This window comes from Equus asinus, chromosome 6, assembly GCF_041296235.1.
Source record: "Equus asinus isolate D_3611 breed Donkey chromosome 6, EquAss-T2T_v2, whole genome shotgun sequence".
Lineage (NCBI taxonomy): Eukaryota > Metazoa > Chordata > Mammalia > Perissodactyla > Equidae > Equus > Equus asinus.
In genome coordinates, this window is record NC_091795.1 from 46619836 (window position 1) to 46647351 (window position 27516).

General features: G+C 41.5%; 1 protein-coding gene across 2 annotated transcripts in view; it reads right to left on the reverse strand.

Moving 5' to 3' along the window:
• Positions 1-27516, reverse strand: part of MEIS1 (Meis homeobox 1) — a 131707-nt gene that overhangs the window by 53456 nt on the left and 50735 nt on the right. For both annotated transcript variants that reach the window (XM_014836767.3, XM_014836768.3), the window contains exon 8: positions 4503-4648. In XM_014836767.3, the coding sequence (XP_014692253.1) occupies positions 4503-4648 (146 nt within the window). The remainder of the gene's footprint in view (positions 1-4502; positions 4649-27516) is intronic.

Here is a 27516-nt window from a genome sequence, read left to right on the forward strand (position 1 = left end):
CTTGTTACCAAAGTAAAACCAATGAAACAACATCTGTCTCTTCTAGAGCATTCAATTCCCAATTCAATTCCATTTACTCCATTCTCAGAGTGGCGGACCCGCAGGGCACTTTTCATCTAATAGTGTTTCTATGGAAACGCCATTCTCAACCTGGAAGATTCTACAACCCCTCACTTTGGCTTTATCCACATTGAGATGAAAGTCTTATAAATCAGAAATGAAGACATAAATTTAGCCACAGACAAAAAAAAATATCCAGGCTAGAAGTTCACAAAAAAAAAAAAGAAAGAAAGGAAGAAAACAAAACAAAATAGCAAAATACATGTATCTGACTTAGAAACAAAGTTTGTCTCTATCATCCCCAATGAGATCCTCAAGATCAGTGAAAGGATGGGGAATCCAAGAGAATGTAAACGAAAATCAATTCGTCATCAGGATCATCTCCCCCAATTCACCTTCAGGGTCACCTCCCCTACTGGTCAATGCCACCTGTGTCACTCCTTGAATGGTTTCTTCACCTGAATCTGCAGGTATGCATTTTAACAATCTTCACTCTCCCTAACTTTCAGGATTCCTAGGACACACAGCAGCTCTATGCAGGCAAATATGTCACTGCATATTTTAAATAAGAACCATATTAACCGCGTTTCTATTTAGATTATATTTAAAACCGCAGTATGTTAGGGTAGGCAAACAAAAAGAAAAAAAGACCGTTGATTTTTACCTTTAAACATTGTATTTAGTCCTTCTCCTCATCTTCACTAGGCCCCTAGGCACATATCTTTGTAACAATATGTAACAATAACCTTTACTATGCAAAACACATCCAGCTTACACATTATGACATAGCAGGTTATATTTACAGTTGGAATAATGCCCTTAAGAAGGAAAAAGAAACCTTGATGTGGCATAGGCCCCTAATTGTGACTATATAGTGACTCATATGCAAATATTAAGTATTTCTTAATTGTTTGCAATAACGTGTCTTCAGGCAAAGGCAAGCATTTCTATTAATAAATGCTCTTATTTTCTTTCTGATTCGCTCTTATTATCTAAATAATGCCAGTCATTCTTTTCAATTCCAGGGAATAGTTTCTTCTAAGAGATCTTCTCCAGTTATCAAAACTGGCAAATGTTCAACTAAGTCTAAGCTGGAAATTTACATCACTGAAATTTCCTCTTACCCCATAATCACCAAAGTTAAGACCCGTTTCCTTTTTCTTTTATTGTTTTCATTATACACAAGTATGTCCAGCTTAGCTTGCTAGAGACTGGGAGTCCAAGAATGAAGCTTTAGTTCTCTCTTTGGAGCAGTAAAATGGGCTACTGACTAAATATACCTGTGGATGGCTACAGAACGGTACATTTTTCTTATGCAGCTGGGGTGCAAATCCAGAAAGGTTTTCTTTTCCAAGGCCTATTCTACTCTAACACACAAATGCTTGAAAGCCCTTTCAAAGGCAGATTTTTTTTTAAACTGAATAAACCCAATGAAAAGATTGACCCATTTATTTGAAAAAGAAAAAAAAAAAACCCCAGCAATTTGCTTTCAAAAAGGTGTGTGAGGTTTTATAATATGCCTTTTGACATTTAAAAGATTAGGTTTTACAATTTGCTAAATAAATTGCTATTGCTATTGTTCTAATTAGCCAGAGTTTCGATTGCTCTTTTATATCTAGCAAGATTTCAGGAAGGATTTTCTGGATAAGTTGCATTAATTATATAGCAAGAATGCGATCATTTAAAATTTGTACACAGTCTTCCAAATGAATTGTGCATCCCGGAAGACCTCTCAGAACTTGAAATAAAGTTGCTAAAGGATTAGTATTGAGATGGCAGTAGGTACTTACATTTGGACAGATAACCAAAAAAACTCTCTTTAAACTATAGGTGTTTCCCATAGAATTTACTATAATCAGCTCCTGACTAGAAAAGTATTACCTAAGCAGTCTGTGCATCCTTTCGAGAAGTATAACAAGACAAGGAGAAAGGTGTTCCTTGTAACTGGAGATCTATTTGCTCTTGCAGTTAGACGAGAGGAGGGGAATCTTTCTCATTGCGGGAAGGAAAGAGGGAGAAAATTTCAATATCCTACCTTTGCTTTTTCGATGATATTGTGAGAGCATTTGCTTTTTAGGGACCATTATCATTATCAATATTTTTTGTATGAGCAGATGGCAGTGGAGTGGGGGAGGAGAGTGGGAATACCCAATGGAGACCACAAGGCACCTTTACGAGCATTCACAAAAAGTCGGAGAGACGTGGACAAATGGGTTTCCCTTCCAGGGTAGCAGTACAGGCCAGCACAGACTCCCAGACTGAAGGAAATTAGCCAACCTCAAGAAATCAGGCAGTTCATGAATAATTTCTATTACAATCGCCCCAATAACATATGGACCACAAAAAGCATTGCAACGCAGGTTAAATCATGCTGGCTGTTAAAAATGTTTTCTTTTCCTTTTTTTAAAGAAGATAATATAGCTCTCGGCAAGGTTCTCACAAGGGTATGACCTAGAAAACCAGGAAATCTGGTGGATGAATAAAAGAACTTGCTTCTCTCTCTCCTGATTCTGTCTGAACCAATATTTGATTATATTTTATTCAGGGGCACCTCAGCTTCAAGTGAAGCCAAGGCTCCTTGCAGACTGAGATGGAGGCTGATGACATCTACTCATTATTTCTGTTAGTACAGGAAATAGAAATAGTTTGTTGGTGACTTCAGGGTTGACCTGATCTTGTCCCCTCACCCACTCACCCCCAGGCCAGGTTAGCTGGTTAGCTCTGGTGATGAAACATCAGCACGGTTGCATCAGCACTTTTGACCTCTTGTCACATCTTAACTCCTGCAGAGTTTAAATGCCGTAATATTTATTTTTCATGCTACACCTTCCAGACTCTAGTCCTCTCCCTCCCCTTCTGTGGTGGTTGGTCATCCTCAGTAGCAAACTTGCCCACGGCAGATCTCAAACTATCCCTATATACAGGCGACAAGTGTTGGATAAGTACTGGCACCCCAACTAGGTTTTGGGTAAACCTAACATGATGTTAAAATCAGCTTAATAATCTAAATCTTCAACTACCTACCAGCACTAACCAACCCCTGAAGCTGACTCCGAAACCATCAGCACAGTCTAGTTACTGTTTGGAAGCAGGATGGGAAGAAGAGAAGGGAGTGACTCCTGCTCTCTCAGTTTTTAGTGACTCCTGCTCTCTCAGTTTTTATTTTATTCACGAGCACTGAACTATCTGGACTGGTCTATCCCCTCAAGTGTTAGGGGAGGCACAGCCTCTATCCAGAGCAGCAGAACTGGCATGGTCTGGGACATCCCCTGCTGTCTCCCTGCGTGAGTACAAGTCACTGAGGAACACGGCTTTGAGAGTGGGCAAGAGTGTGCAGGTCAACAGGGCTGGACACATTGGTGACAATGCAAAATTAACTTGGATGCTTAATAAAAATAAATGACTTTAAGAAAAGCAAACTATGCTAAAGTAAAAAAAAAAAAGGCTTGCTCTTGACACTTCTTAAAAAGCCAAGATTTTTTTTTTAACATTCATTCATCTTAGGCTAGGCTAGGCTACGACCTGTCTAAATTCATCCTTGAAAGCCCCCCTGGTCAACAATTTTGCTGATTTTTAAAATATTGTTTTACCCATAAATTGTAATTGTCTTCTTCCTTAGATGTCATTAAATCAGTATGCACTTAGAAAAATATCCACCAAAATATTATGATTATAAATACTTTGAACATGAAATTCATTCAGAACAATAACCAAACCAAACAAATCCCTCAGTGGCAGAAAGCCCCAAATCTCCACTTTCTCACATCTCCAGGAGAATTCCTGCAGTGAAAACAGCAATACGCACACAGACAATATAAACTGTTACTCTGCTGGAAAAGTCACAGGGGACTCCACAGGAAGAGCTGACTTCATATTGCTGTTTTCCTTTACAGTTCTAAATACAGGGACTACTTTCACCGTGCAGCTCTGACTCCTATGGACGTTTTGTAATGGCAGCCAGTGCATTCAAACCATTTAAAAAGCAAATTATGTGAGCATCTTGCCATTGCAACAAGATTTCAGTTTTTGCGGACCATTCGCTATAAAGGTCCACTAAAGCATTAGAAGAAATTAAGTCCTTCTCTCCCGGGTCTATCTTACTTTCTTCTTAGGGGCAGCTGGTTCTAAGTACTTAAGAGTCACACTGAGAAAAAGCAACATCATTAACGTACATACTTAAAACCAAGTGCACATGAACTCCTAAATCTTATAACGTATGACAATTAACAAAATTACAATAGTGAACTTCAAATACAACTCCTCATTTGGGGTACGTATCTAGGAAACAAGTACTAACTAACACTTTTGTAAAAATTGTGGGAACACAGTGATTTATGAAATATTCCAAGTCCAGAGGGATCATTTTTCCCTCATTGTTTTTTCTATCAAAACTGGTTCATTGTCCATATTTAGTTTACATACGTCATTTAGAATCCACTTACTGTTAGATGCTGGAACAGCCACGCCCTCATGATATTTGTGGCTACTTTGGGAAAGATGCCACGCTTTTTGTGACGCTTTTTGTCCTTATCTGGATCATCATCGTCACCTGTGCTGGGGGAAGCTACACTGTTGTCCAAGCCATCACCTGCAAACATAGTGAATCAAATTTTGACTGATGCTACCTTGACATGCTTTATTCAAATAGAATGCCTTTGGATATAAACAAAACCAAAAGAGCAATATAAATGATTAATAGTTTATTTGGTACTGTTGTTTTTTTTCAAGACAAAGAGAAAGAACAAGGCCTAGGCTCAAAAGTAGTCAGATCTAAGGACCTTCTTCCAAAGAACAATGTGAAAGGTCAAAGGGAATGGAGGGAAATATCCAATCTCTTTAGTAGCTTGGTTGCCATGGTAATTATTCAGATACGTATAGCTCAGACATGTTAAGTGTAACTCCTAGTGGGGAGTGAAATATGGTGGCAGCCATGAGCAGAGGTGCTGTCCCTGCCTGGGTATTCAAATCGCACATACAGTCATTGACGTCAACTTGTGAGAAGATGCATGTAAGATATCAACTCCTTCCACAAGTGATCTATCTTAAGACTAAAGTAGGCCACGGAAATGTAGGTAATCCATCATATTAGCAGTTTGACATAGGGATGCTTCAAATAGAATGTAATTTTTCTTGTCATAGAGAGAGAGCATCAAGTTTAGTCATGGAAAAACTCGTGAAATAGTTTTTTAATTAGAAATCAATTACTATTTAAATCAAAAAAGTGAAGTTAAATTAATAGTCACTTGGAATTGTATTACCCTGATAATCCAGACAGTTTCTAAAATTTCTTCTAGATTTAAATTTTTCTCACTGAAAGATCACCTGCTTACACATTCCTGTATATTGAATCCTATTTTTCCATTGATTTTTGGTATAACATTTAAATTATATCTTCTAGAAAATATTTTGGCTCTGTGACACAATAAAACAAAAAATGTAGAATTCCTTTACAATGCCATATTTAATAAGACAAAAAGTGAAATTTCAGCCCGTATAATCACAGGGTCCAAAATAAGTCATCAGGTACCAATGGAAAGTAAGCTCTTCGTGTTTTGGCAAAAAAGTCAACAGCGAAAACAATGTAGGCTAAACCCACTATGCTAAAAAGCAGCTTAGCTTCTGTCAAACATGCTTCTCCACCTGGCTCCCCAGCTCTCGTGGAAGCTACTGGCTTTTAGAAAGGGACAGTTTGATCTGGGTCCAGAAAGAAGAGCTATAGTGGCAAGGCTTAGCAATGAGGTGACAAATGTCCCCAGAGCACATTCACTGGGTCATGTAAGTCATTGGAGAACAGGCTACATGGCTCGAAGACCTGGGCCCTTTGGTAAGACAAGTTTTCCAGTGACTGTACACTGGAATTAGCCTCAGATTCATTCCTACCACTTCCTGAATTTCTGCATTCCTTATCTCTGTTACCTAAATATCCTACGTACAAAAAGAATTTGATTTCACTAATTTCAGTCTAATCTACAGTAGTTATGTTGGCTTTAATCAATTGTTCTTAACAGCTCCCTTAGGAGACCCTCCAACTCCCCAAAATAAAATTGCTCCAAAATTGTCTTGACTTGTACTGAGTTAAAGTTTAAACACTTTGTTGGGTGAGGAACAGACTAATTTCAATATTTCTGCTGTGATCGCAGCACGTGCCACACATACAGAAATTTTGCAGAACTTTTCTGAGTTTAATTTTCTATTAATTTAAAATCCATAATTTTATCGTATTTAAAATCTATATATTTTGTTAAAGTTCCACAGAATCATACCTGTGTTCTCACTGGGAAAGAGCCTAAAGACCCACAATTCCAAAGCCCTCGTTGTATCAATGAAGAAAGTGCTTGTGATCCTGTTGGGTGACTTGCCCAAGGTCACATAGCTGGGATGGGGCTGGTGGGTCTGTGCTGGACCAGACACCCACATCCCTAAATCGGTGCTCCTTCCATACCCCACTAAACTCTGTATTTGCATAACCAAGTGTCTTATAAGGAGTCCCCTCGGATTTGCCTAATAAATTCTTTGAAAGTCCAGTATTTAAAGAGGCTTTTTATTCAGAGAAGCAATTCACCATATAAAATAACAATTCATTAAAGAAACATGAGAAAAGAAAACAACTCAACAGCATTTAAAATTTCAATGGGCTAATCCACTTTCAATATGCAAAAGGTAACCAAGGAAAAGAAACATATTACTTGATCATTGATTAAAAATGAAAAGCTTCTAACCTAACGACACAGTTTTTCACCACCTCTCCATGATTGTTTTCCACCTTAAAAAAAAAAAAATAGCCTTTCTATCCATCTCAAAACCCCTTCAGATTAATTTAGCAGGCGATGCCTAGTGCCTGCCTCGAAGAGAATTCATTGATAATTTATGGAAATATCTACTATAATCCAGCGGAGATGACTTTTTTCCAGCTTTGTGCATCAATAGATAATCAAGGCCTTAAAGCAGCCTTAGCTCCCCATTACCTCAGGCAAAAGAATTCCTGAAAGCGTGCCTGGAGGGCACCTGAATTATATACTCCATTAGGAGAGGAAGGCTTTCTGCATTCCTTGTGTAACACTCCCCAGAACCTTTCCTGTTTATTTCTGCTGTATGAAAGCAGAAGCATTAGGAACAGAATTTTTTAAGTGAAGACTTATGTAGATACAATGGAGAAACCTTTCAAGCAGGAGCCAGATCACCCCGTTCAGTCCTGGCAGTGACCTCTCCCGAATAAAAGGTTTCTATTACATCATTAGCTCAAGCCAAAAACAGCCTTGGCTTAATGCACAGTTTGTTCTTCCTACTGTTTTTAGGCAAATACAGCTACTTTACTCCCATCTGGGAGGGAAATTACACTGCTGGGTTGTAATCTAAGACAAGATTTTCATTGGAAGCAAATGCTTTCAATCCAGTGTAAATACTGGTGCATGTTCAGAAAAGCCTAAAACAATAAACCCTCTCCTTCCCGACACAAGTTGGGGACACGGCGAAGATGGGGAAGGAGAAGAGCATAATAAAACAGACGACTCTAAAAGCAAACACTTTCATAGATTTTCATAAATTGTTTAACCTCTTCCACTTTCTAAAATTGAAAATTGATCTCCAAACGTCTCGACCTCAGAGGAAAGTCTAAATGGTCAATTGTACCTTTTGCATTTCCATTCGCTCTGCAATTTGATACCGTCACCTCGATGTGGTCTCTGGAGGATTTATTTCCTTTTTTTATTTTTAAGATCACTAAACAAACTTGGAGAACCGCCGGCCGACCACACGGCAGCAGGCAGCAGCTCTGAACCACATTTGTAAAATGTCAGCAGTGACTTCATTCCAGAGCTGACTTCTCCTGCCGCCAAATGAAGGCGAACTGAAAAGGTGGAAATAATCATAAAAATGATGCTAGTCCATAAACAAGCTTACAGCCTCATTAGGATAGCAGTAGGCTCCAGTGGGTGATTTATGCTCGTTTTGCTGATGCTATGAGGAAATGCCATAGGGCGACTTTAGCCAATTGCTAATGGTTTCTGACAGCTTCTTAGCAACTAGTGCAAGCAACGTTGTGGCGTTTGCTAGTGACAGAAACCGAAAATGTCATATTATCTGCCCATGTGTCATGAAGTCCGTGTGGCAATTAACTAGCAGGCCAGTGACTGAGGGGCCAGAGGCTCCTGCAAATGGCCTTTGGCTATGCAGAGGCAGCCGACGGGGCTGAGCGCAGACCGGCTGCGCATATGCAACCTTCTAATGCAGAAATCCACTTCCTCGCCGCTTCCTGGCTCTGATGGGGCCCGGCCACTCAAATCCCCTTTTTCCCCCCTCACTGAAGTGAAACTCTGGGTTCCTCTCTCTCTAGGCACTGGCTCTGGGCGTTATCAGAAGACTCTAAAGTGATCTGCTTTCATATGATTATCCAAATGGCCCCTTTATTGGCAATACCTGGTTCTGTGCTTTTTGGATGCTGGATTCCAAGGGGCTAGCTAGTTTTCTGCTCTCCCACAAATTAGTCTAAGAGGATTGAAGATCACTGAGGCAGACTCATTGCCTGTCAGCTTGCTGGGAGCAGAGGAGCTCTGCAGCAACAAGACACTATTTTAAAAACACCAGGCTTCTAACAAGCGGGGGAGAATCTTGAATCTTGGCCACACTTTTCAGTTTCCGAGCTATCAAAACCATGCACTATATGTCAAACTGTCAAACCTTTCAGCGTGGGCCATTTGCCCTTTCAAATAATATTTAAGAATTGTTTTTACAAAATTTTATAGGCCATGGTCTAGTGAAAGAGGCCAACCAACAAAGAAAGGAATTTGTACTACAATTCGTCTACGGACAATTTCTTGTGAGACCTGGGCCTGTCCCTGCGGAGCGAGGCAGGTGACCTGTGGCAGCTCCCAGGCTGTCAGAGAGCTCAGATTTCAAACACGCTCAACTCAAACATCCCGAGTCGCCTATTTAAGCATGCCCGGGCAGTTAGACTGGGCTATCTCGTGCCTTTCAAGGCAGGATAAAGCCGCATTTATCGTATTCAGGCCATTCAATGGGTCAGACTGACCGTGTCAGCAGGGGCTCCTCTCCGGCAGGTCAAAACCCAGCTCCCATTTTTCTCTCCCTACTCACTCCCTCTCTCCCCACAGGACAGCCATTCCCAAAATCCTATTCCGAATGAGGCAAAAAACAAAACCCCCAAAAGCGCCTAAGATTTCCATCACAACTGATCGGAACTTCCTGTGTCAGTGGGCCAGCAGGTATAAATCAAACGGGCTGTCTGTCAGAGGGTTCTTTATGTCACAGACGCAAAACTCTTAATTAGGGATAGGAACTTTCAACTGCCAGGGTAAATGACTGTGTAAGGTTGTGGACCCTCTTGTTTTGCTAGAAGCCAAGCTGGAAGCCACCCCAGCTTCAAGACCATTCCTTTTACAATTTTGTATCGAGACTCCATATTTTTGGGCCATGGTCTCTCCTTAACCTTTACTTTTCTCCTCTGGAAGCGTTTAGGAATGGAATGTCTGTCGCAAAAAATGTACCTAGACTCAAAAATCAAGGTCATTTATAATCGTATCTTCGATACTGAATAAATTCTGTGGTCTTTTTTCTTTCTTTTTTTGAGGAAGATTAGCCCTGAGCTAATATCTGCCGCCAATCCTCCTCTTTTTTGCTGAGGAAGACTGGTCCTGAGCTAACATCCGTGCCCATCATCCTCTACTTTATACATGGGACACCTGACACAGCATGGCTTGACAAGTGGAGTGTAGGTCCGCACCCAGAATCCAAACCGGCGAACCCTGGGCTGCCGAAGCAAAATGTGCGAACTTAACCACTGCGCCACCAGGCTGGCCCAAAATTCTATTGTCTTGAAAGTTGTCTATATGTCAATTCAAAAGCTCACATATGACTGTATAGCCATGTTGTAAGGTGGCTAAATTTTCATCAAACTAGCAACATTGTTGCATATTCTGATTCCAACAAAAAGGAAGCACAACATTTAAGGGTCTGTTTTTTTCTCTCATCTATTTTCTCACATAGCACATCTACACAAGAGAATATGGCATTTCACTCCTTAAGTAGCAAGTAGAACATTCCTGCCTTTCTGGTGGCTGCTGATGCAAACACCCCATCAGTATGGAGAGGTCACGTTCCCTTTGTAGCTGAGCTATCTGGGTGTGCCTGATGTGCAGGTTGCTAGGAAAAATGTAAAATGTACCCCAAAACCACTTCTCCAGATCATGGCTGTATCTACTTAAGTAGAAGTCAGATGGGATAATGTTTCCGTGTTATGTTAAGAGGATAAATGGCGAGAATTATAGACAACCCTTTCTCAGGAACCAGCTAGAATACTTCAGAGGGTTGAAGGAGGTGTTTTGTCTTCATCAAGAACACATAATAGCTGCCAGAATGATTTTTCTAAAACACATATCTGATCATATAACCCTGGCACTTAAAATCCTTCTATGGCTACCCTTTGCCTTCAGGTAAAGGTCACATTTTTTAGGCTGGCATGGAAGGTCTTCCACGGTCTCTCTCCCGGGTGTGTTTCCAGCTTGTTTTCTGCCGAGTGCCCACGTGCTCTGGCACTCATCGGAATCCCCCAGTCCTGAGCTTACTTGAGTTCTCACCTCATGCACTGCTGTCTCTCAAGACTCGCTGTGTCCCCTGTGCTCGTCCATTTCCCCGTAGCATCCTTCCCTTCCCTCCCCCAACATTGTACCAAATTCCTTGGTGACCCTTGAGGCTCAGCTCAACTGCCGTCTCCTACAAGAAGCATTTGCTGGACTCTACCTGATTAGTGACCTCCCACCCCTCAATCCTGAGTAATTTTTCTTCTCCTGATGTTCCTCCACCCAAACACACATCATGCTCTACCGGGACTGTTGATTTCTTTTCCTGTCCCCTCGACTCGATTACAGGGTACACGAGAGGGCGATTGGGTCAAACCCCTCTCTGATCTCTAACCCCAGGGTTATCCCAGGGTACAGGTTATAAACTTGTCAGTTGCTTATTAAATGAATGAGTGAATGCATCTTTCTCAATCTATGGAGAAAACCACAGTTTCCATTTCCACCTGCTATAATTCTTTTTGATACGTGCCTAAATTAAACTCTCAAAAAAATATTTACCAAGGAAACTCAGTAAACAACTATAACAAACCATCAAAGAAATGCATTCTCCAAAGGTGGCAAGTTTCCTTGGAATCTTGAAGCTCATCTTAGGCCAAAGACGGGCTAAGGGTAAAAGGATCCAAATTCTTTATAATGTTGGTCATAGCCCTTCAGAAATACACCCCTACTTCCTGCAATTATAATTTAAAACAATTTACCTGCCTAAAATTTCTTGCTGATTGTGTATTTTTCTTGAGTTCAACTTTAAAAAATAAAGCAAAACTTGTTTCATTCTGCATTTTTTCCCAAAGAATTAATTACACTACCTCCAGTTTTACCCTAGCGAAGAAACTGAACTATGTCTAAGCAGACAATTTGACCCTGAGCTCAGACTCCAGACTCACACTTCATACATAAGGTGCTAAATATAAAACACAAGAGCTCTGGCTCTCCTTGGTTTTGCCAAGTCATTGTATCAGTCTGTCCCACAGCATTCCTCCACACCTGCCTCAGCAGTTTTTCAGCCACAGGTTATCTGAGGACCTAAGTATCTGATACTGTGGTACAGATTGACATGTCAGAGGGTTCTAGGAGACGTTAGAAAGGATTTTGTAAGATAAATGAAAATGTAACACAATCCCGTAAGTATTATTTCCCATTTTCAAGAGAAACACAATAGACTTTGTACAGCTCCAAATCTGAAGCCAATATACAAATATGTAACAGTCTAAATCCAATGGTTCTTCTTTTTTTTTTAAAGATTGGCCCTGAGCTAACATCTGTTGCCAATCTTTTTTTTCCCTTCTTCTTCTCCCGAAAGCCCCCAGTACACAGTTGTATATTCTAGTTGTAGGTCCCTCTGGTTGTGGCATGTGGGACGCTGCCTCAGCATGGCCTGATGAGCGGTGCCATGTCCGCGCCCAGGATCCAAACCAGCGAAACCCTGGGCCGTCGAAACGAAGCGCGTGAACTTAACCACTGGGCCACGGGGCCAGCCCGGAAATAGTTATTCTAAGTTTGACTTTAATAAGTGTTCCTTTAACTCAGCTTCTCTTTTGTATCTCTTCTCATCCTTACGTATTTAAAATTTCCTTATTCTTAATTCAAAGTGATTCTTGGTTGATAAAAAAAAAAAAAAAGGAAAACATATTCTCATATATCTTATTTTATCACCCATGGCCTTCCTGAAGATTTTGAGGTGGTTCCTTTGGAAGCCAAGATAAGGAGTTAGATGGTGGCACCTGCCATGGCAGTGCTAAGTTCTAGAAGGCACTTAACAAAAGCCATCTGCTATATACCAATGGCGCTGATTGAAAAGATGGAAGTAAGAAGAGTAGAGAAGAAGATTAAGAAAAAGTAAACTCTAAATAAACATGTTATTGGCACTTATAAAAGGAAATGTCTAGATATGTGTCCTAAGGTTGGCTTCACAGAGATTTGCCACAAGGCTTTCTTTTCCTTTCTAGTTGAATTTAGGTTTGTTAAACGGTGACACAAATTGTTAATAGTTAACTCCTGTGGAATGAGTGCACAGCCTTATTGTGCCCTTTCGTGGACTCCTGACATCACAGAAACTTAAGGGGAGAAATGGAGAATCAGAGCCTGGAGAAAGTAGCTGCTCTCTATGAACATACTGTCCCCTTTCCTGAAGAATAGACTGTAGCACTTAAAACTGAGCCCCATATACGTAACCATCTTTTGCATAAGCAGTCACTTTTATCATACATTCATTCATTTAACAAATTGAATTCCTACTATGTTCCAACACTATGCAGACCATTAGAGACACAAATGATGGACAAAATCAGAAAGAGTCTCTGTTTCTACGGAGCTTTCCAGTCAGAGGGCACAGATGTTAAACAAAATAATCACAGTAATAAATGTACAATTGCGCTCAATCAGAAAGATACATAAATCTATGAATGTGTGGAACAAAGGAAATTGACTTAAGTAAGAGTGATCTGGAGCAGAAATCAGAAGGATGGAGAAAAGGTAACTAGGTATGGTGGGCAGTCTAAGGAGGCAGAGGACAGAGAAAGTTCAGGCCATAGGAAGGGCAGGTACAAAAGCACTGGGTAACACAACCACAGAACTGAAACCTGGGGGAGCAGGACAAGATGCAGCTGGAGAGGTAAGAGGAGCAAGACCACACTGGGCCTTGTGCGCCATGGTCAAGATTTGGGTGTTTATCGATAGGGTTCCAAGAGTTGTGACCTATAACGGTATTCATGTGTGACTCATCAATGTCATCTCTATTGCATGCCCTAATATTACATAAATTTTACCAAATAAAGCCTCATACCCCAGTAAGTGTCTTTCTAGTTCAACCTAACAAATCCCCTGATTCCTAACTAAGATTGGACAATGAGAAACAACGGAAAAGCAATGAGTCCATTCAGGTAGACCCCAATTTAGGCACAGATTATATTCTGAAGGACATTAGAACAAACTTTCACATACGAGCAAGTTATGAATGGTGTTAGGTCCCAAGGCTTACTCATCAAAGCCAAAATAACTCATTAAGTGAATGACAATCCAACTGACATCTGAGCCCTGGGTACACGAAGTCAGAAAGTACAAGAATAAAGAGAAAGATGAGTTTCTTCTCATATTTCTGTGCACACAGTCAGCCTAGGAAAATATTAGTATATGAGTAATTGTCTTTAGTACTCCCTTTTCCATATCTCTCTTCCACTGCATAGCATCCACCTTCTGGAGTTTCTAAGTATCCCGATGGCTTGTAGGGGCACTTGGCCTCCCACTGTGGTCGCCTCCACCAGACCTATTCTTTTCCTGTTCTGAATTAATTCTCATCATCTCCCAATAATCAAAATATCCAGCCTTTCAGTCTGGTGGATCCCAGCCAGACTTTGGGTAGAAAGCAATCTGAAAGAACTAATTCAGACTAGGCATGAATATCTGATGTCCCCCTCACCTTCCCAGAAGTGCTGGCATTTTTAAAAGAAGATTTGTTAATGCAAAAACAAATCTCCAAATGGCAGAATTTCAGGTAGAGTAATAAGTAATGTTTTTTTAAAAAACACAGCTTGTCTTGGGAAAGATTTTTTTAAACCAACAGATGCCAGTCTTTCAGAAGACCCCAGTGTCAGTTTCCAAACTTATCGTTACAGCCCGCCATCCCCAACTCAGCTCAACCCTGTTTATCCCTGCCTACGTCTGGGGAGCCATGTGTTTCTAAACATTCCAAGGTTTTTCACAGAAATTGTGCTGACAGTAAATAGGCCCTGTGGATGTAAAGCGGCGAGAATAGGAGGAAGAGATTTAGGTTGAACATTTGTGGGTATATGTAGGTCATTCATATAATTTGGATGTTTATAACTCAGGGATTGCCAGCCTGTTGAAATAAATTTGGAATAACTTCCTTATTATAAATAACACATTCTATTAAACTTCTATCACTTCATGATTCTTCACTGTCAACACAAATAATGCATAAAATGTAACTGGGTGAAAAATATGAAAAGAACCTAATTAACTGAGACCCAGAATGAAAATATTTACTGGATTTTTATAAAATACAAAACAATTTTAATGTGCAGTTGATGGGATTATAGGAAGAAATCGGACTTTCTAAATTCATGGCAAGTAGGAATTATCAGTCGGTTGGTCAGTATTCATATTTATATTTTACTTAAGATTTATTTTATGTGTTTGTACAAGTAGAGTACCATGGACAGACACAACGTACCTAGAAATCAGATAAATTTTCCCAGTTTTTTTCCTTGAATCATTGTACTTTGTTCTTCTGAGATAGGAATACCTTTTTCTAGTAATTTAAGATGACTTTTTGACTTGAATTCCCCTCAGGGGAACAACAGCAAATTAGTTGCCTACACACAGAGGACAAACAGCGATGATGAATAGCAAAGAAAAAAAGACACAGATTTTACTCATTTTTCATCCATTCAGCATTTTTTTTTTTTTTTTACAACTAAACAGCACGGAAAATCCCTGCAAAGACAGCATAGCTTCTTAATGAAGTCTTAGAAACTTCAGGATGTGAGTGCACTGCAAGATACTACTGCAATCGATGTATTTACACTAACTGAGACAAAACGGAAACCCCCCAACCTTGTTCTAAGAACAAAAAGAAAATACACTTCAATTCCAAAAGTAAAACAGTGCAAAAGTCACAAACTTTTGCTTTGAATCAACATCTCAGAAAGCATTTTAGGACCCTGTACTTTGTCTTTTTTTTAATGTTGCTTTAGTAATGTATGACAAGTTCATTGCTTGAAATGTTCTTCCCAAAATATATAAATCGTATATTAATGAATGGTCACATAGTTCTATATAACCAGGAAAATAATTTTTTTCAGTAAAAAAAAGAAAAGAAATGCCACACGTGGAATCTTATAGACAGACAGACCCCCCCACACACAAACACCATTTATTTTTGTGATAAATTCAAAAGTTTGCCATATAATTTTAAACTTCTATACACTCTACATGCGTGTGAGTATATTACGTATGTATATATGTGTGTATATACACACACTTTTGCACACTCGGGATAACATTTATTTATCAAAGTGTTCACTTCAACAAACTCAATTTTGTAGAACATACTTGAAAAGTAGGATTTAAAAAAAGTTTCTGACATGCAGATTAGATGTAGTGGTTCTCAACTTTGGCTACACATGGAATCACGTGGTAGCTTTTACAAATGTTGATGCCTACACTGTCCCCGAGACCAATTAAATTAGTATTTGAGAAGCTGAGATCCCAGCATTGGTGATGTTTAAAGCTCCAAGATGATTAAAATGTACAGCCAAAATTGAGAACACTGGATTAGAAGCACAGACTATATGCAGTAGAGTTCATACACTTTCTACAGAGAGAGGACCATAAGCTCCTTAATCAGAGAATTGTTCTGTTTATTTTAGATTCAGCTTTCAAAAGTTTACTCATCTGGTTTCCTGCCTCATAGTTTGGAGGCTGAGGGCTTTGTAAAAATAGAGGATGATAAAGAGGCAAAAAATAAGAACCGAAGAAGCATAACACACTAGGACCCTTTAGTGTGGAGAAAACAGTCCTGTAAATGCCAAAGGGGTCGTGTAAGCAAAAATATACATAGTGCAGTGCCATAACTCATGGATCTACCAACTTTAAGTTATTTTTTTAAAAGTTTGTTATAATTGGATATGATAGAGTGCATGTGCAGTCCGGAAACACTTTCATAGAAAATGCCCCTAAATTTTCTAATATTTAAAAAAAGTAGGATTCTGTTCATCTGGACCACATCATTCTTGAATGACACCAGATAAACCAGGATAACACGTCTGCTTTCTGTAGAAACTCTTTGCACGTACTTGCCCTCACTTCCCTGGTCTGTGTGGCTGGAGGGAGCAGGGCCTTCGCAGTAGGTCTCACGCATTGGCTAACCATGGGGCACTAGTCCAGCCTCTGACTCTCCCTAGTTTCCTGGGGATCTTCTTTCAAGGTACTCCCAGGCACTCTCCTCTTCATCCCCTACTGATGCCCTTTTATCCTGCTCTCAGTCCATCAGGATGTAGGAGATAAGGTCCTGGGGTATGCAGGAAGGGCGACAGGGCAGCTGAAGGTGGGGCATGGAGGAGGAGAGAGTGGGACCTACCCTCTGGGGTAAGGTAGAAGTTGGAGTGAGGGAAAATGCCAAGGGTCATGGGGGATAAAAGAGATGGTATTCTGTACAGACAGATTTCTTTGCATACAAAGTAAAATGGAACTAGGTTGTGAAATGTAGATTAGGGAGTCTGCAGGGAGAAAGTAGACATTAAGCATAGTTAGAAGAAAAATGGACAAGGAAGAGTGGGATAAAAAATAGAAGCTTATTACTCTCTTATTGCAAAAGCTTCTAAAAATCCAACAGTTTCTGAAAGAAAAGGTTTGAGAATTACTACATCTAACTTTCTCTCCTTTGATTGTCCAAGGCTCCAGTTCTTTGGTAGATTTGTCGTGCCACACACACCAGGCACTCAGCTAATGAGGGACAGGGGCTTGCCGTTCAAAATAAGCACACTTCACAAAGTGGTGACTTTACTCTGGTGGGCACAGTAAAGAAAAAACTAACTTTCTGGAGCAGGGCTGCTCCAACTTTAAGGTGCGTGTGACGCACTAGGGATCTTGTTAAAGGCAGTTTCAGATGCAGTAGGGGAGGAGCCTGAGATTCTGCATTTCCAACAAGCTCCCAGGGGCTCCCAAGGTCCTGGAGGATCTTCTCCTGTGAGCAAATAAAGCTAGAAAGTGTTGGGTGCACACAGATGCCTAGTTAACGTGGAAGGGGGACAGTCTCTCGTCTCTCCGCACAGTGAAGACTGTACCCGCTCCCACCAGACAAGGATGGGCAAAGGCTGTTCAGGTCCTCATTTTGAGCACGCAACCTCACTGATGTCTCCAGGACTAAGTGGAGTGTCAGAACAAGCCATCATATCTTCCCCCGGCCACTCTTCTTTCTGTTAGTGCTATAGCCCTCTCTGCCCCGTTATCTCCTCAGCACGTATAATAACCTCACTTCTTGCCTCCTCCGTCAGACATATTATAAGAAAATAGTTTAGCCTCTGGAGTCAGATTGTCTAGGTTCATGTAAATCCCATCTTCACCACTTGACAACTGTGTGACCCTGGGCAAGTTATTTAACCTCCACAAGACCCGCTTTCACCCCTCTGGAAAAAATGAGCATAGTCAAAGTACTTACATCTTAGAGTTACTGGGCAGATTACATAAAATAAGCCGCATAAAATGTTTAACACGTCACCTAGCAGTGGTGGGGCTTAGCCCAGCGAAGGTTAGTTCCTGTGATGATTTTGCTATTGAGGACCTTCTTGGAGCAAGGCGACATTTATCCTGAACCCCTCACCCAAGGTAGAGAAACAGTCATTGTCACTCTTGTCCTCTCTCCCCTTCTCCCCTATCCGGTTCTCATGCCTGGGAGCCAAACTTTTCCAAAATATACATACCCACTCTCCTGGTATTGCATAACATTTTTATTTTTTCTTTTCTTTTTTTTTCCCCAAGAGCCCTGGAGTGACTTGAAGTTTGTAAGTTGCTTCAGAATCAAAAATGGGCAGCTCTGGCGAAATGGTCCTATCAGATAAAGCCAGTAGTCGATGGGTGGATGGTAATACGTGGAAACAATTTTTATTAATGTGAATTCTCATTTCCCCCACAAAATACATTAATTCATAATAACTTGTCCTCTGTTCTCTAAATAATACTTGCATGGCAGTTGTTAATAGCAAAGGTTTTTGTTTTTGATTTACAAATCTGGAAAAAAGTCCTATCACTTAAGAAAGTATGTTTAAAGTACAGGAAAAGTGAGATGCACTACAGGGCCAATTTTCAATCAGAGGCCATCTCCTGTCTAGATAGTAAGAATAATAGAAATAATAAAAAGTAACACATTGAGCACTAACTAGGTCCTTCAAACTGTGTTTGGCCTTTATCTTTGATCAGTCAATACTCAGAAAAACCTTAGAAGTTGAAGTTAAATTTGTTATCATGGTAAAAAATAAAAAAGTAAATTTCTCTATTTCTCTACATTTAAGAAACGCTTCACTTGTTACAGTTTTTTTTTAAAGACTGGTTTAGTAGCCAAGAGAAAGAGCTCATGTTTACTAACTGATGGTTACGGGCTGCACAGAGAACACGTACCTTAGTGAGTGCTTTTCTGAGTTATCTCACATCATCCTTGCAAAGCCCTACTACACAGAAAAGGAAACAGGCTGCTCTGCAGATAAGGAAATAGAGCTCCTTGTCGATTTGAACCCAGATCGCACTCAAAGCTAAACTCCTAACCATTCTAGAATGACTCTCTCTACTTAATCCCAATTAGATAACAGTCAAGGTGCATTTCTTTAACCTCTAGAAACATGTTCCAGGGCAGTAACAGCGTCTTTTCTCATTGCCGTATGCTGTCCACAGCCAGCCTGACCCAGAAGGTGGGCTTCATAAACGTTTCCTGAATCATCTCCTTCTACTGAAGTCAAAGAAGGAAGAGACATCCAAGCATGCAACCTCAGAGTGGCATTCAAGCGCTCCTTAGTCAAAGACAATGGTAGGCTAAAGATGACAACGACCTCTGAAATATACAAGGTAGAAAACAAATACCAAGTGTTTATGGATCCAGAGAAAGTACACAAGAGTAGGAGGATATCAAAAATTGCCAGGTTATGAAAAAGCAGGCAATTTTCCTGAGTGTGCCTCCAAAAACTAAAGGAGAAAATCATATGGAAAGACTTGATGGAAGGGGTGGAAGTTGAGTAACCACCTATGAGAACGCAGAGTGGTGTCCTGAGCTGGCCAGGGCATGGCCAGCAGAGGCCCCTTGCTGCTCTCAGGGCCTAGGAGCAGTCACCTATGAAATCACAGGGGCATAAAGAATGACAAAGCACACATTTTCCAGCATCACACAAATGCTTTTCAAGCGTCTATGTCAGGAGTCTGAAGTTCTACTAGTAGGAAGTTTGGGAGGAAATGGTCCTCTCTGGAGACCACGTGCACTCTATGAAATTGGGAAGTTCACACCAAGCAGACGCAGCCAGGCTGCTCAACCAGAGAGGAAGAGCGGAAAAGAGACCCACCGCAAGCTCACGGGAGAGTTTATTTTCTCTCACCATTTGTGTATCAAAGAAAGGAAAGTCTCCCCTCCGGGAGGGTTGCGGAAATACAAACAAGGCTGCTTCATGAAACACCAGCCTGGAGCAGAAGACACTCACGCTGCCCCCGACGCTCAAGGGCGAGCAGCGTCCCAGTCCCTGGGGTTTTCAGGGATGACATCACCTACATGCTTATCTGAAATCTACCGGGGACAAGAAGGGAGTAGCAGAACCCGCGACTTGTTTTCATCTACAAAAGGCAGAAAAATCTTCCCTCCCACAGAAAGGGCATGGTTCTTTACAGCACCCTGCCTTCCATCTCTTCTCTAACATGTTCTTGCTTCCTCCTGCACTCCTGCAGCTGCATCTACAGAAACTCTACCTGGGACCCAGGTCCCCCTCCCTTTCCAAGACAATCTTTCCACAAAGACTGGAAAAGTCAGAGTGGCCTCTGCCCTGTGACATTCTGCTGGACCTGGATTCACAGGAGCAACTGCTGGCCTTTGGCTTAAATCACCCTCCCTACCACCATCTCCTCGTGCAGACACAGCCCTTCAGCATGGGCACGTCTGCTGATCCCCGACTCTGCTCCTGGTCATCTTTCGGGCCTGGTGTTGACCCCAACCAGAAGCTGGCTGGGAATCTCTTTTCCCCTCCCCTCCCCCAGTCCCTGCCAGCTTTCTTTCCCAGGGCCGAATATTGCTCCCATGAACTGCCAACTGGAGGGAATCCTCTCCCTCCAAAACAGACCTCAGAATGCCAGTCCCAGCCCTGCCTGACTTCTGAGTTGGCCTACGCCCTAGAATTCCTTATTGCTGGCCCCGCCTATCAGACTGGGTATCCTGAAATGCCAGGCCCGAACTTGCTACGCCCTTTGGACGCTGTATCTTGGACCACCCAGCTGCCTGCACAGGGGCCAGCTTCTATATTCAGGTTAGGTGCTCCAAGCCCTCATTCCTCTTAATAACAGGGATGTCCCCGCCCTGCCTGCCCCAGCCTCCTCTTGCTGCTCAGAGATTCTAAGCACAGCTTCTAAGCCTCAGCGTGTCCTACCTTCTTCTCATCTGGCATGCCAAACTGGGAAATGGCTCCAAATCGCATCATTCAAATCCAGATGGTCTGTGAGAGTATGACTTCCATATCTGCTACCAAAAGGGGTGTGGGGAAACACAGCCAGCTATACTCTCTGTGTCTCATTCAGACCCAAGGAATCCTTCCTTCTAGAAACCTCTGCAAAGTCACTCTCCATGAGTCAGGCATCTCTGCAATATTTGGGGCAACACGTTCCCTTTCAGGTGATAGAGACAACCAAAGGCAAGAACAGGTGCTGGGGCAGTCCGGTCTGAGCAGAAAGACCGGAAAGGTGACCTGAGGGTCGAGGCAGGCCCAGTGCTAAATATCTGTCTTCTCTCCAGTCAAAAGACCTGAGTATGGTCAGGTTGGAAAACATATAACTTCAAAGAATCACAGTATGGGAAGATGGTCTCCATCAGAGAAGCTTCAAAACTTTCAAGGCATGAATTGTGACTATGTTGGGACAGGTATTACAAAAGAAAGGATGAAAACCAACATTTTGAAAGCTGATATGAGTGATCATGTTAATTGTCTCTCTTCTATACTTGCTTGTTTTCATTATTCAAGAAAAAAAACATGGGACAGTGGGTGTTTTGAAGGTATGCCCAGGTTATTTGAACATGGAATGATCGTTCCAGGTCTTCCTACACTTCCCAGCGGATCTGGGGGAAAATCCCAGGTGGTCAAACAGCAATTTCACAACATCAGGCCACGATTTCTCATCTTTCCAAGTTCCCCCACATCCCCCACACATACGCACTCATGACTGACCTACAGCCCAGAGCCCGGGACTGAAGTTCCAGGCCAGCCACTACTCTCTGTGGAGCCTTTGGGAAGCGACTCAGTTCTGCTGTGCCTCCCTCCCTCCATCCACCAAGGGCTGGTGGGAATAAGGAACCAGCTAATTCAAAGGGGAGCTGTGAGGAATAAGTGGGATTCTAGATGTGAAAACTCTTGGAAAAATGTGAAATACTGTAAAAATGCCCCTTCTTTAAGAGAACTTCCAGGATCCTCCAAGACAGGGGTGGGTACATTTTCCATGTGCAAACAATTTTAGCTGGTATTCCACGGTGCTTCCACGGCCTGTTGAAATGCCAGTCATTCCCACTAGACTGTGAGCTCCTTGAGCACAGCACACAGGTCTTGTTCACCACTGTATGTCCTCAGGGCCTGTCACTAGAAGGCAGCCAGTCTTTGTTGAAGGGATGGCTGACTGAAATCATAAATTTATTTAGAGTTAATGCGCGGGGGCGGGGGGGCAGTAGAAAAGCACCTTTGTCTTTACTCTTTTGTTTCTCTATAGAAAAAAGTGAAATTTCTTGCCCTGAGTTAGTCCTACTCTTTCCATTTATATGGAATATACAGAATTCATTATTAGGAAAATTTAACAAAGAATTTGGTCATGCATTCCAGGAGTTTGTTAAATCTTCTCTTCTACTTGAGAGCTATTAGATATGGAACAATTGATTGGTTGGTTGATTGAACTGATTGAAAGGAGAGGAAAGGCTGAGAATACCTCTTACCTCATGCCACTCTTTTCTGTCACAAGCAAATGAATAAAGTGTGATCTTCATTAGTCTGGTTAAGCCTATATTTCTATTCTGCTCATTACACTACCACCTATATATGCCGAAGAAAAGAATACTTTCACGGGAAACACTGAGATGGCTAAAAGATCCTTAGCCTAAATTCTACTCATATTGCCACCAAACGAAATACAGACAGATGATCCACTCACATTCTCATTCTCTCATTCTCTTTCTCTCTGCTTAAATGGGTCTGATTAAGTGATGTATGGGTCACTCAGAGTAGAAGCAGTTAAAATGATCGTTTTACATTTAATGAGGAACATCACTATTTTTAGCTGGCTCTATTTATTAGAAAGTACATTAGAGAATGTATGACGGTGGACCGTGTGGTTTACTGTTACGGGAGTCATAATGTGCGGCGAAAGGTGAAATCAAACGGTCAGGAATATTTTGTTCCTGTTCATTTGCAGTGAATGGAAATTAACATCATAACAAGTGGATATTCTATTTAACCACTCCACAGAGGCTATGTGAAGAGTAATTATAACTTCTTAGCTTATTTTATTATTATTGATATGATGGTGGAAGAAAACCAAGATCATTTTCTAAAGATATAGTTGAAAAGGAGAATGCATTTATAAGGAAATCACCACCACAGTAATAACAGTATTAACAAGACTTAAATCCCTCAGTCCTTAAGGCGACTCAGGGTCCAACACATAAGTTTAAGGTACAAATACTACAGTTAGGAAGACCATGTTAAACTAGGAGAGGATGAATTACAATAAGCAGGATCAGAGTATGCATTCTTGGCCAAATGTTGACAGCCGTATTATTGGGAGAGTGCCAGGGGAGACAAGGCAGGGGCTTGAACCCCAACCCCAGCTCTAATTTGTGCCTTCAGGATCAGACTATGGAACGGAAATATGAGCATTTCTGTTATTTCCAGTCGCCTTACAGTGTTAAGGGACAGCTGGTGATCTCTTAGACAAATGAGTCTTCTGGAATTTAGGTTTTTAATACCATACTTATGCTTGTATACAGACCTCTCTGCTAAGCAACATGGTCCCAGAGTCCACCCCCAAAGTTTGAATCCCACTTTGGTGGAGCACCAGCTTCCTCCGATTCCTTTGTATGAAGATGGGGTATATCTGAATGTAGATGGGTGACGTGACTTATGTAAAAGTAAGGGTGCAGTAACAGGCCCCAAAATGTGTTCAACAATGTGACAGAAAGGATGCAACTCTCCTTAGAGCAATGAGACCAACTTCCAGTCTCTAGAATAGGATGAAAGAGTTTTCTAACTGATTATTCCAAATGACCACTAGTCACCATGTAACTGTACTTTTTATTAGCACTGACGTGGGACACTTGGCCATGAGATAGGACAGCCAGATCTGCACAAACAACCAAGGAGCTCTCAGGGGCCTCTGCTCTACGGATCTCCAGGAACAAGCTGATGGAGGCTGGGAATGCTCAGCATGGAATCAGCTGGAGACCTGCACAAAGGAATGAGCATTTGCATTATCCTGACATCCTTCTCCTGCTGGACCCAGTCAGATGAGAGCAGCAGTTTCCTTAGCTTAGTGCCCAGGAGGCAGTCTCTAGGAAGCAGAGTAGAGAAGGCAGCCACGTGAAAGAGTTACTGACCATGTTTGTAAAGTGTTGAAGGCAGCTAATAGAGCTGGATTAAGAATTAAGACCTCAGCGCTCCACTCAGAGTTCCACTTTAGAAAACTGCCAAGGAAGTCTGCAGCCTGTCCTCACCGGCCGAAACAACCTGCAGGCATATTCTATTTTCTGACTCTCTCCTACAGAACACGTGGAGTTGTGTCTACAAGGGCAGCGGCAATTCACACAGACTGAAAGGTTTATGGCTGCCTGGCAAGCGGGCTGCCTCTTCTGGTCTTGCAGGACTGCGAGGGTATCGGTGAAGACTCTCCAGCTTGCGTGTGCTAGAATGCTCCCCTCCAGCTGCCCTCCACCCGGCCTTCCTCCATTACACACACACACACACACACAAGTGAGCAAGTGAGTGAATGCTCACTCTTTTCATGTTTTAATGAGCTACTTTCTTTTACATTTTAATTCACTGTACTACTAGCGATCATAACAGATTCATTATTAAATATCTACAATACCCTATACTTTCACAACGTTGTTCATATTCTGGTAGGATGGATGTTCTCTTCAAAAAGGGTCATTTGGGGGGCCGGCCCGGTGGTGCAGCAGTTAAGTGTGCACGTTTTGCTTCGGCGGCCCGGGGTTCATCAGTTTGGGTCCTGGGTGTGGATATGGCACTGCTTGGCAAGTCATGCTGCGGTAGGCGTCCCACATATAAAGTGGAGGAAGATGGGTATGGATGTTAGCTCAGAGCCAGTCTTCCTCAGCAAAAAAAAGAGAGGAGGATTGGCAGCAGATGTTAGCTCAGGGCTAATCTTCCTCAAAAAAAAAAAGGGTCATTTGGGCGGTGTTAATAATTTTATGACGCAGTTTTAGTGTATTATGGAAAAGCCGGGGAGAGGGACCCAAATCGGTTGCTTCCATCATGGAAGGAAAGGCGAGCCCCTAGCCCCACAATCACACAATCACGTGAGCAGAGAGCCAGAGTTGTAAATGGCTGCCAAATAAGTTTCGAAAGCCAGAATTTAGTAACCCCCATCTAGGCATTCTTATGGCATTTCTTGGCCTAACTTGATAGATTGATTCTGAAAACATACACTAATTTTTTAAATGCAAAACAGACCCTCTTGTGTTAGGGCCTGCACAAACAGAGGGCTAGAAGAGTGGAAACAGCATAAACAATGTTGTTTATATCCAAGGCCTGAGAAAACCGCTGCACTTTCCTCCAAAATTGCAGGAAGTATCAGAGCAGCCCCCAGCCATTAAGGTGGAATAAGAACCATATTTTCCAGAGGAATGGATACAATTTCTCAGATAAACCCACATTAAAGGCTCTGGAAGCAGGAGCACGATTAATAAAGGATGGGTTCGCCCCTCACCTGCAATTGAAAGGGCAGCAAATCCCAGCCACGAACAGGGCTTAAAAGTTAAAACTAAGTGAAACCAAACACAGCAAAAGGGTAGATGTGAGAAACACTGGACATTGTCACTGTTCTGCTTCACCCCTGACCTCAGGAGAAGGCATAAAGATGGTTTCTATAGTTGACTACCTAAAAGGAGACTGTTACTGCGTCAGGAGTAACCAGCCACGTGCATTTGAGCCCGGAAGTTTTAGAATCACGTTGGATTAGACCTGCTTTATTCCTTTTGTCATCAGTTGGCTTCTTGAATACATTTCTCCATTTTTTTTGTTGTTGTTGTAACAAAACTATATTTAAAAGCAAGCAACAGGAAGCTTTTACTTGGGAAGTTGAGGTTTAAGCGCTCAGTGGCAAACAATGAACTGGAGAGATAAAGATGCAACGCAACTGGTCTGGAACAGACCCTTGCTAGTTTCCTGCCCCAGTTGACTTCTGAGCGTGTGTGAGGCCACGATAGGGACTAACAGTGCTATTTTGCTTTTATTTACTCCAATTTATTTGTTCCTGTGAGAACCCCTATAAAAACAAAGTGTGGGGACAAACAATGGAAGCCTTGCCATCTCCTCCTTGCCAGGGCTTTTCTTTTCCACATTATCAAATGTTTTCATCAGTGGAGCTCAGCCCATTCATTCAGCTCTGTGAATCACAACCCAGATCATATTGCATGGGGGGGGAAAACGATGCATTGCCTGGATCACTGAAAGAAAGAAAGAAATGCTTCCCTATCGTCCTGTCCCTTTGACACTTACAAGCAGATTTGCAGTCCTTCGTAACCCTCCAAGATGGACACTATGCTCCAAATAGTCAAGTAAACCAGAACTTTTAAGAAAAGCAAGCTTGCAGGTCCATAACATCATTTTATCTCCATCCTCTTTTTTTGGCCCCCTTCCCCAAACAGGTATCCATGTCAAAGGCGAACTCTTGAGTTGGGGGTTTGTTTGACCTAGGTCACACAGAGGTCAAGCTTTTCACCAGTTGTTAACACAAAGCTTCCAGCCAACCCACCCTCCAAATCCGGCTCCACAGTCTGTTTCCATCTGCAAACGCGCTCTGCACATTGGATTTTTCTCAGTTTTGCAGGAACTGACAATCCCTTCACTGTGAAGTGGTCTCAGTGACAAATAAATAGGTCAAACACTCTTCGGTGAAACTGTAGGCGCTGAATTTGCCAAATATGGAAATGTAATGGATTTTGACTTTTTCATTTTTAAAAAGGCTTTTTAAATTGTTACTTTAAAACCAGTTGAACAGATTGCTTTATTTCTTTATTGAACTTCCAGGGATGCTGTCTTTTAAGCAGTTTTATGCAATCCAAACTAGATTTTTGCCTCTCTGAAAGAGATCGATATTTATTCAGATTGATTTTTAAGATTTACATGTGAAAAATAGATAAAATTGGATCAAATATAAACCAAAACTAATTCTGTCAACTCCCATGAAAGTCAATAAAGCCAAAATAAATTTAGCAGATTTCATCTACCTGCATTTGAGAATTGTTTTACTTCATTATTTCTTATAAACTTACTGAGCAGAAATTTGCTTAAGTCTTATCCAAGCTTCTCTTACTGAAACAATAAGACTCTCTATGGAATATTTTGCACTTGAATATTATCACCAGGATAGCATATGGCAAACTAGCGGTAGGCAGTTTATCTTCATCCTCTTTGTAAGCTAAAATTAGCACAATGCTTCTGCAGCATTCTCCACTTGACTCGGGCAGGGGTGATATTCTCCACAATGCCATGCTTGTTCCACATCCTACTAGCTTCCAATATTTCAGCAAATTGGTTGAAGGTTTATATCAACAATCACAGATACATTTTAATGCTATAAAACCCCAAAGTAACACCAACGATCAAAAGTAAACCAGCTATATTAGGAATCAACCTGAAAAAGCTTCCTTCATCTGCTTCCTGAAATATATAGTGTTTCAACTACAAAGTAGTTCAAATGTTTACAGAGGCTAATTGTACCAAGTGGGATATATATATAAGGCTCCAGGAGCAAGACACAATTACCATCTTAGACAACTAAGGCATATTTTTCTACTCGTTTACCATATTCAGTTTTTCTCGGTAATACGTTCTTGATGCTAAAAGTGCATTGTTGCTAAGAATGAAGCTTGCACTCTCAGAGG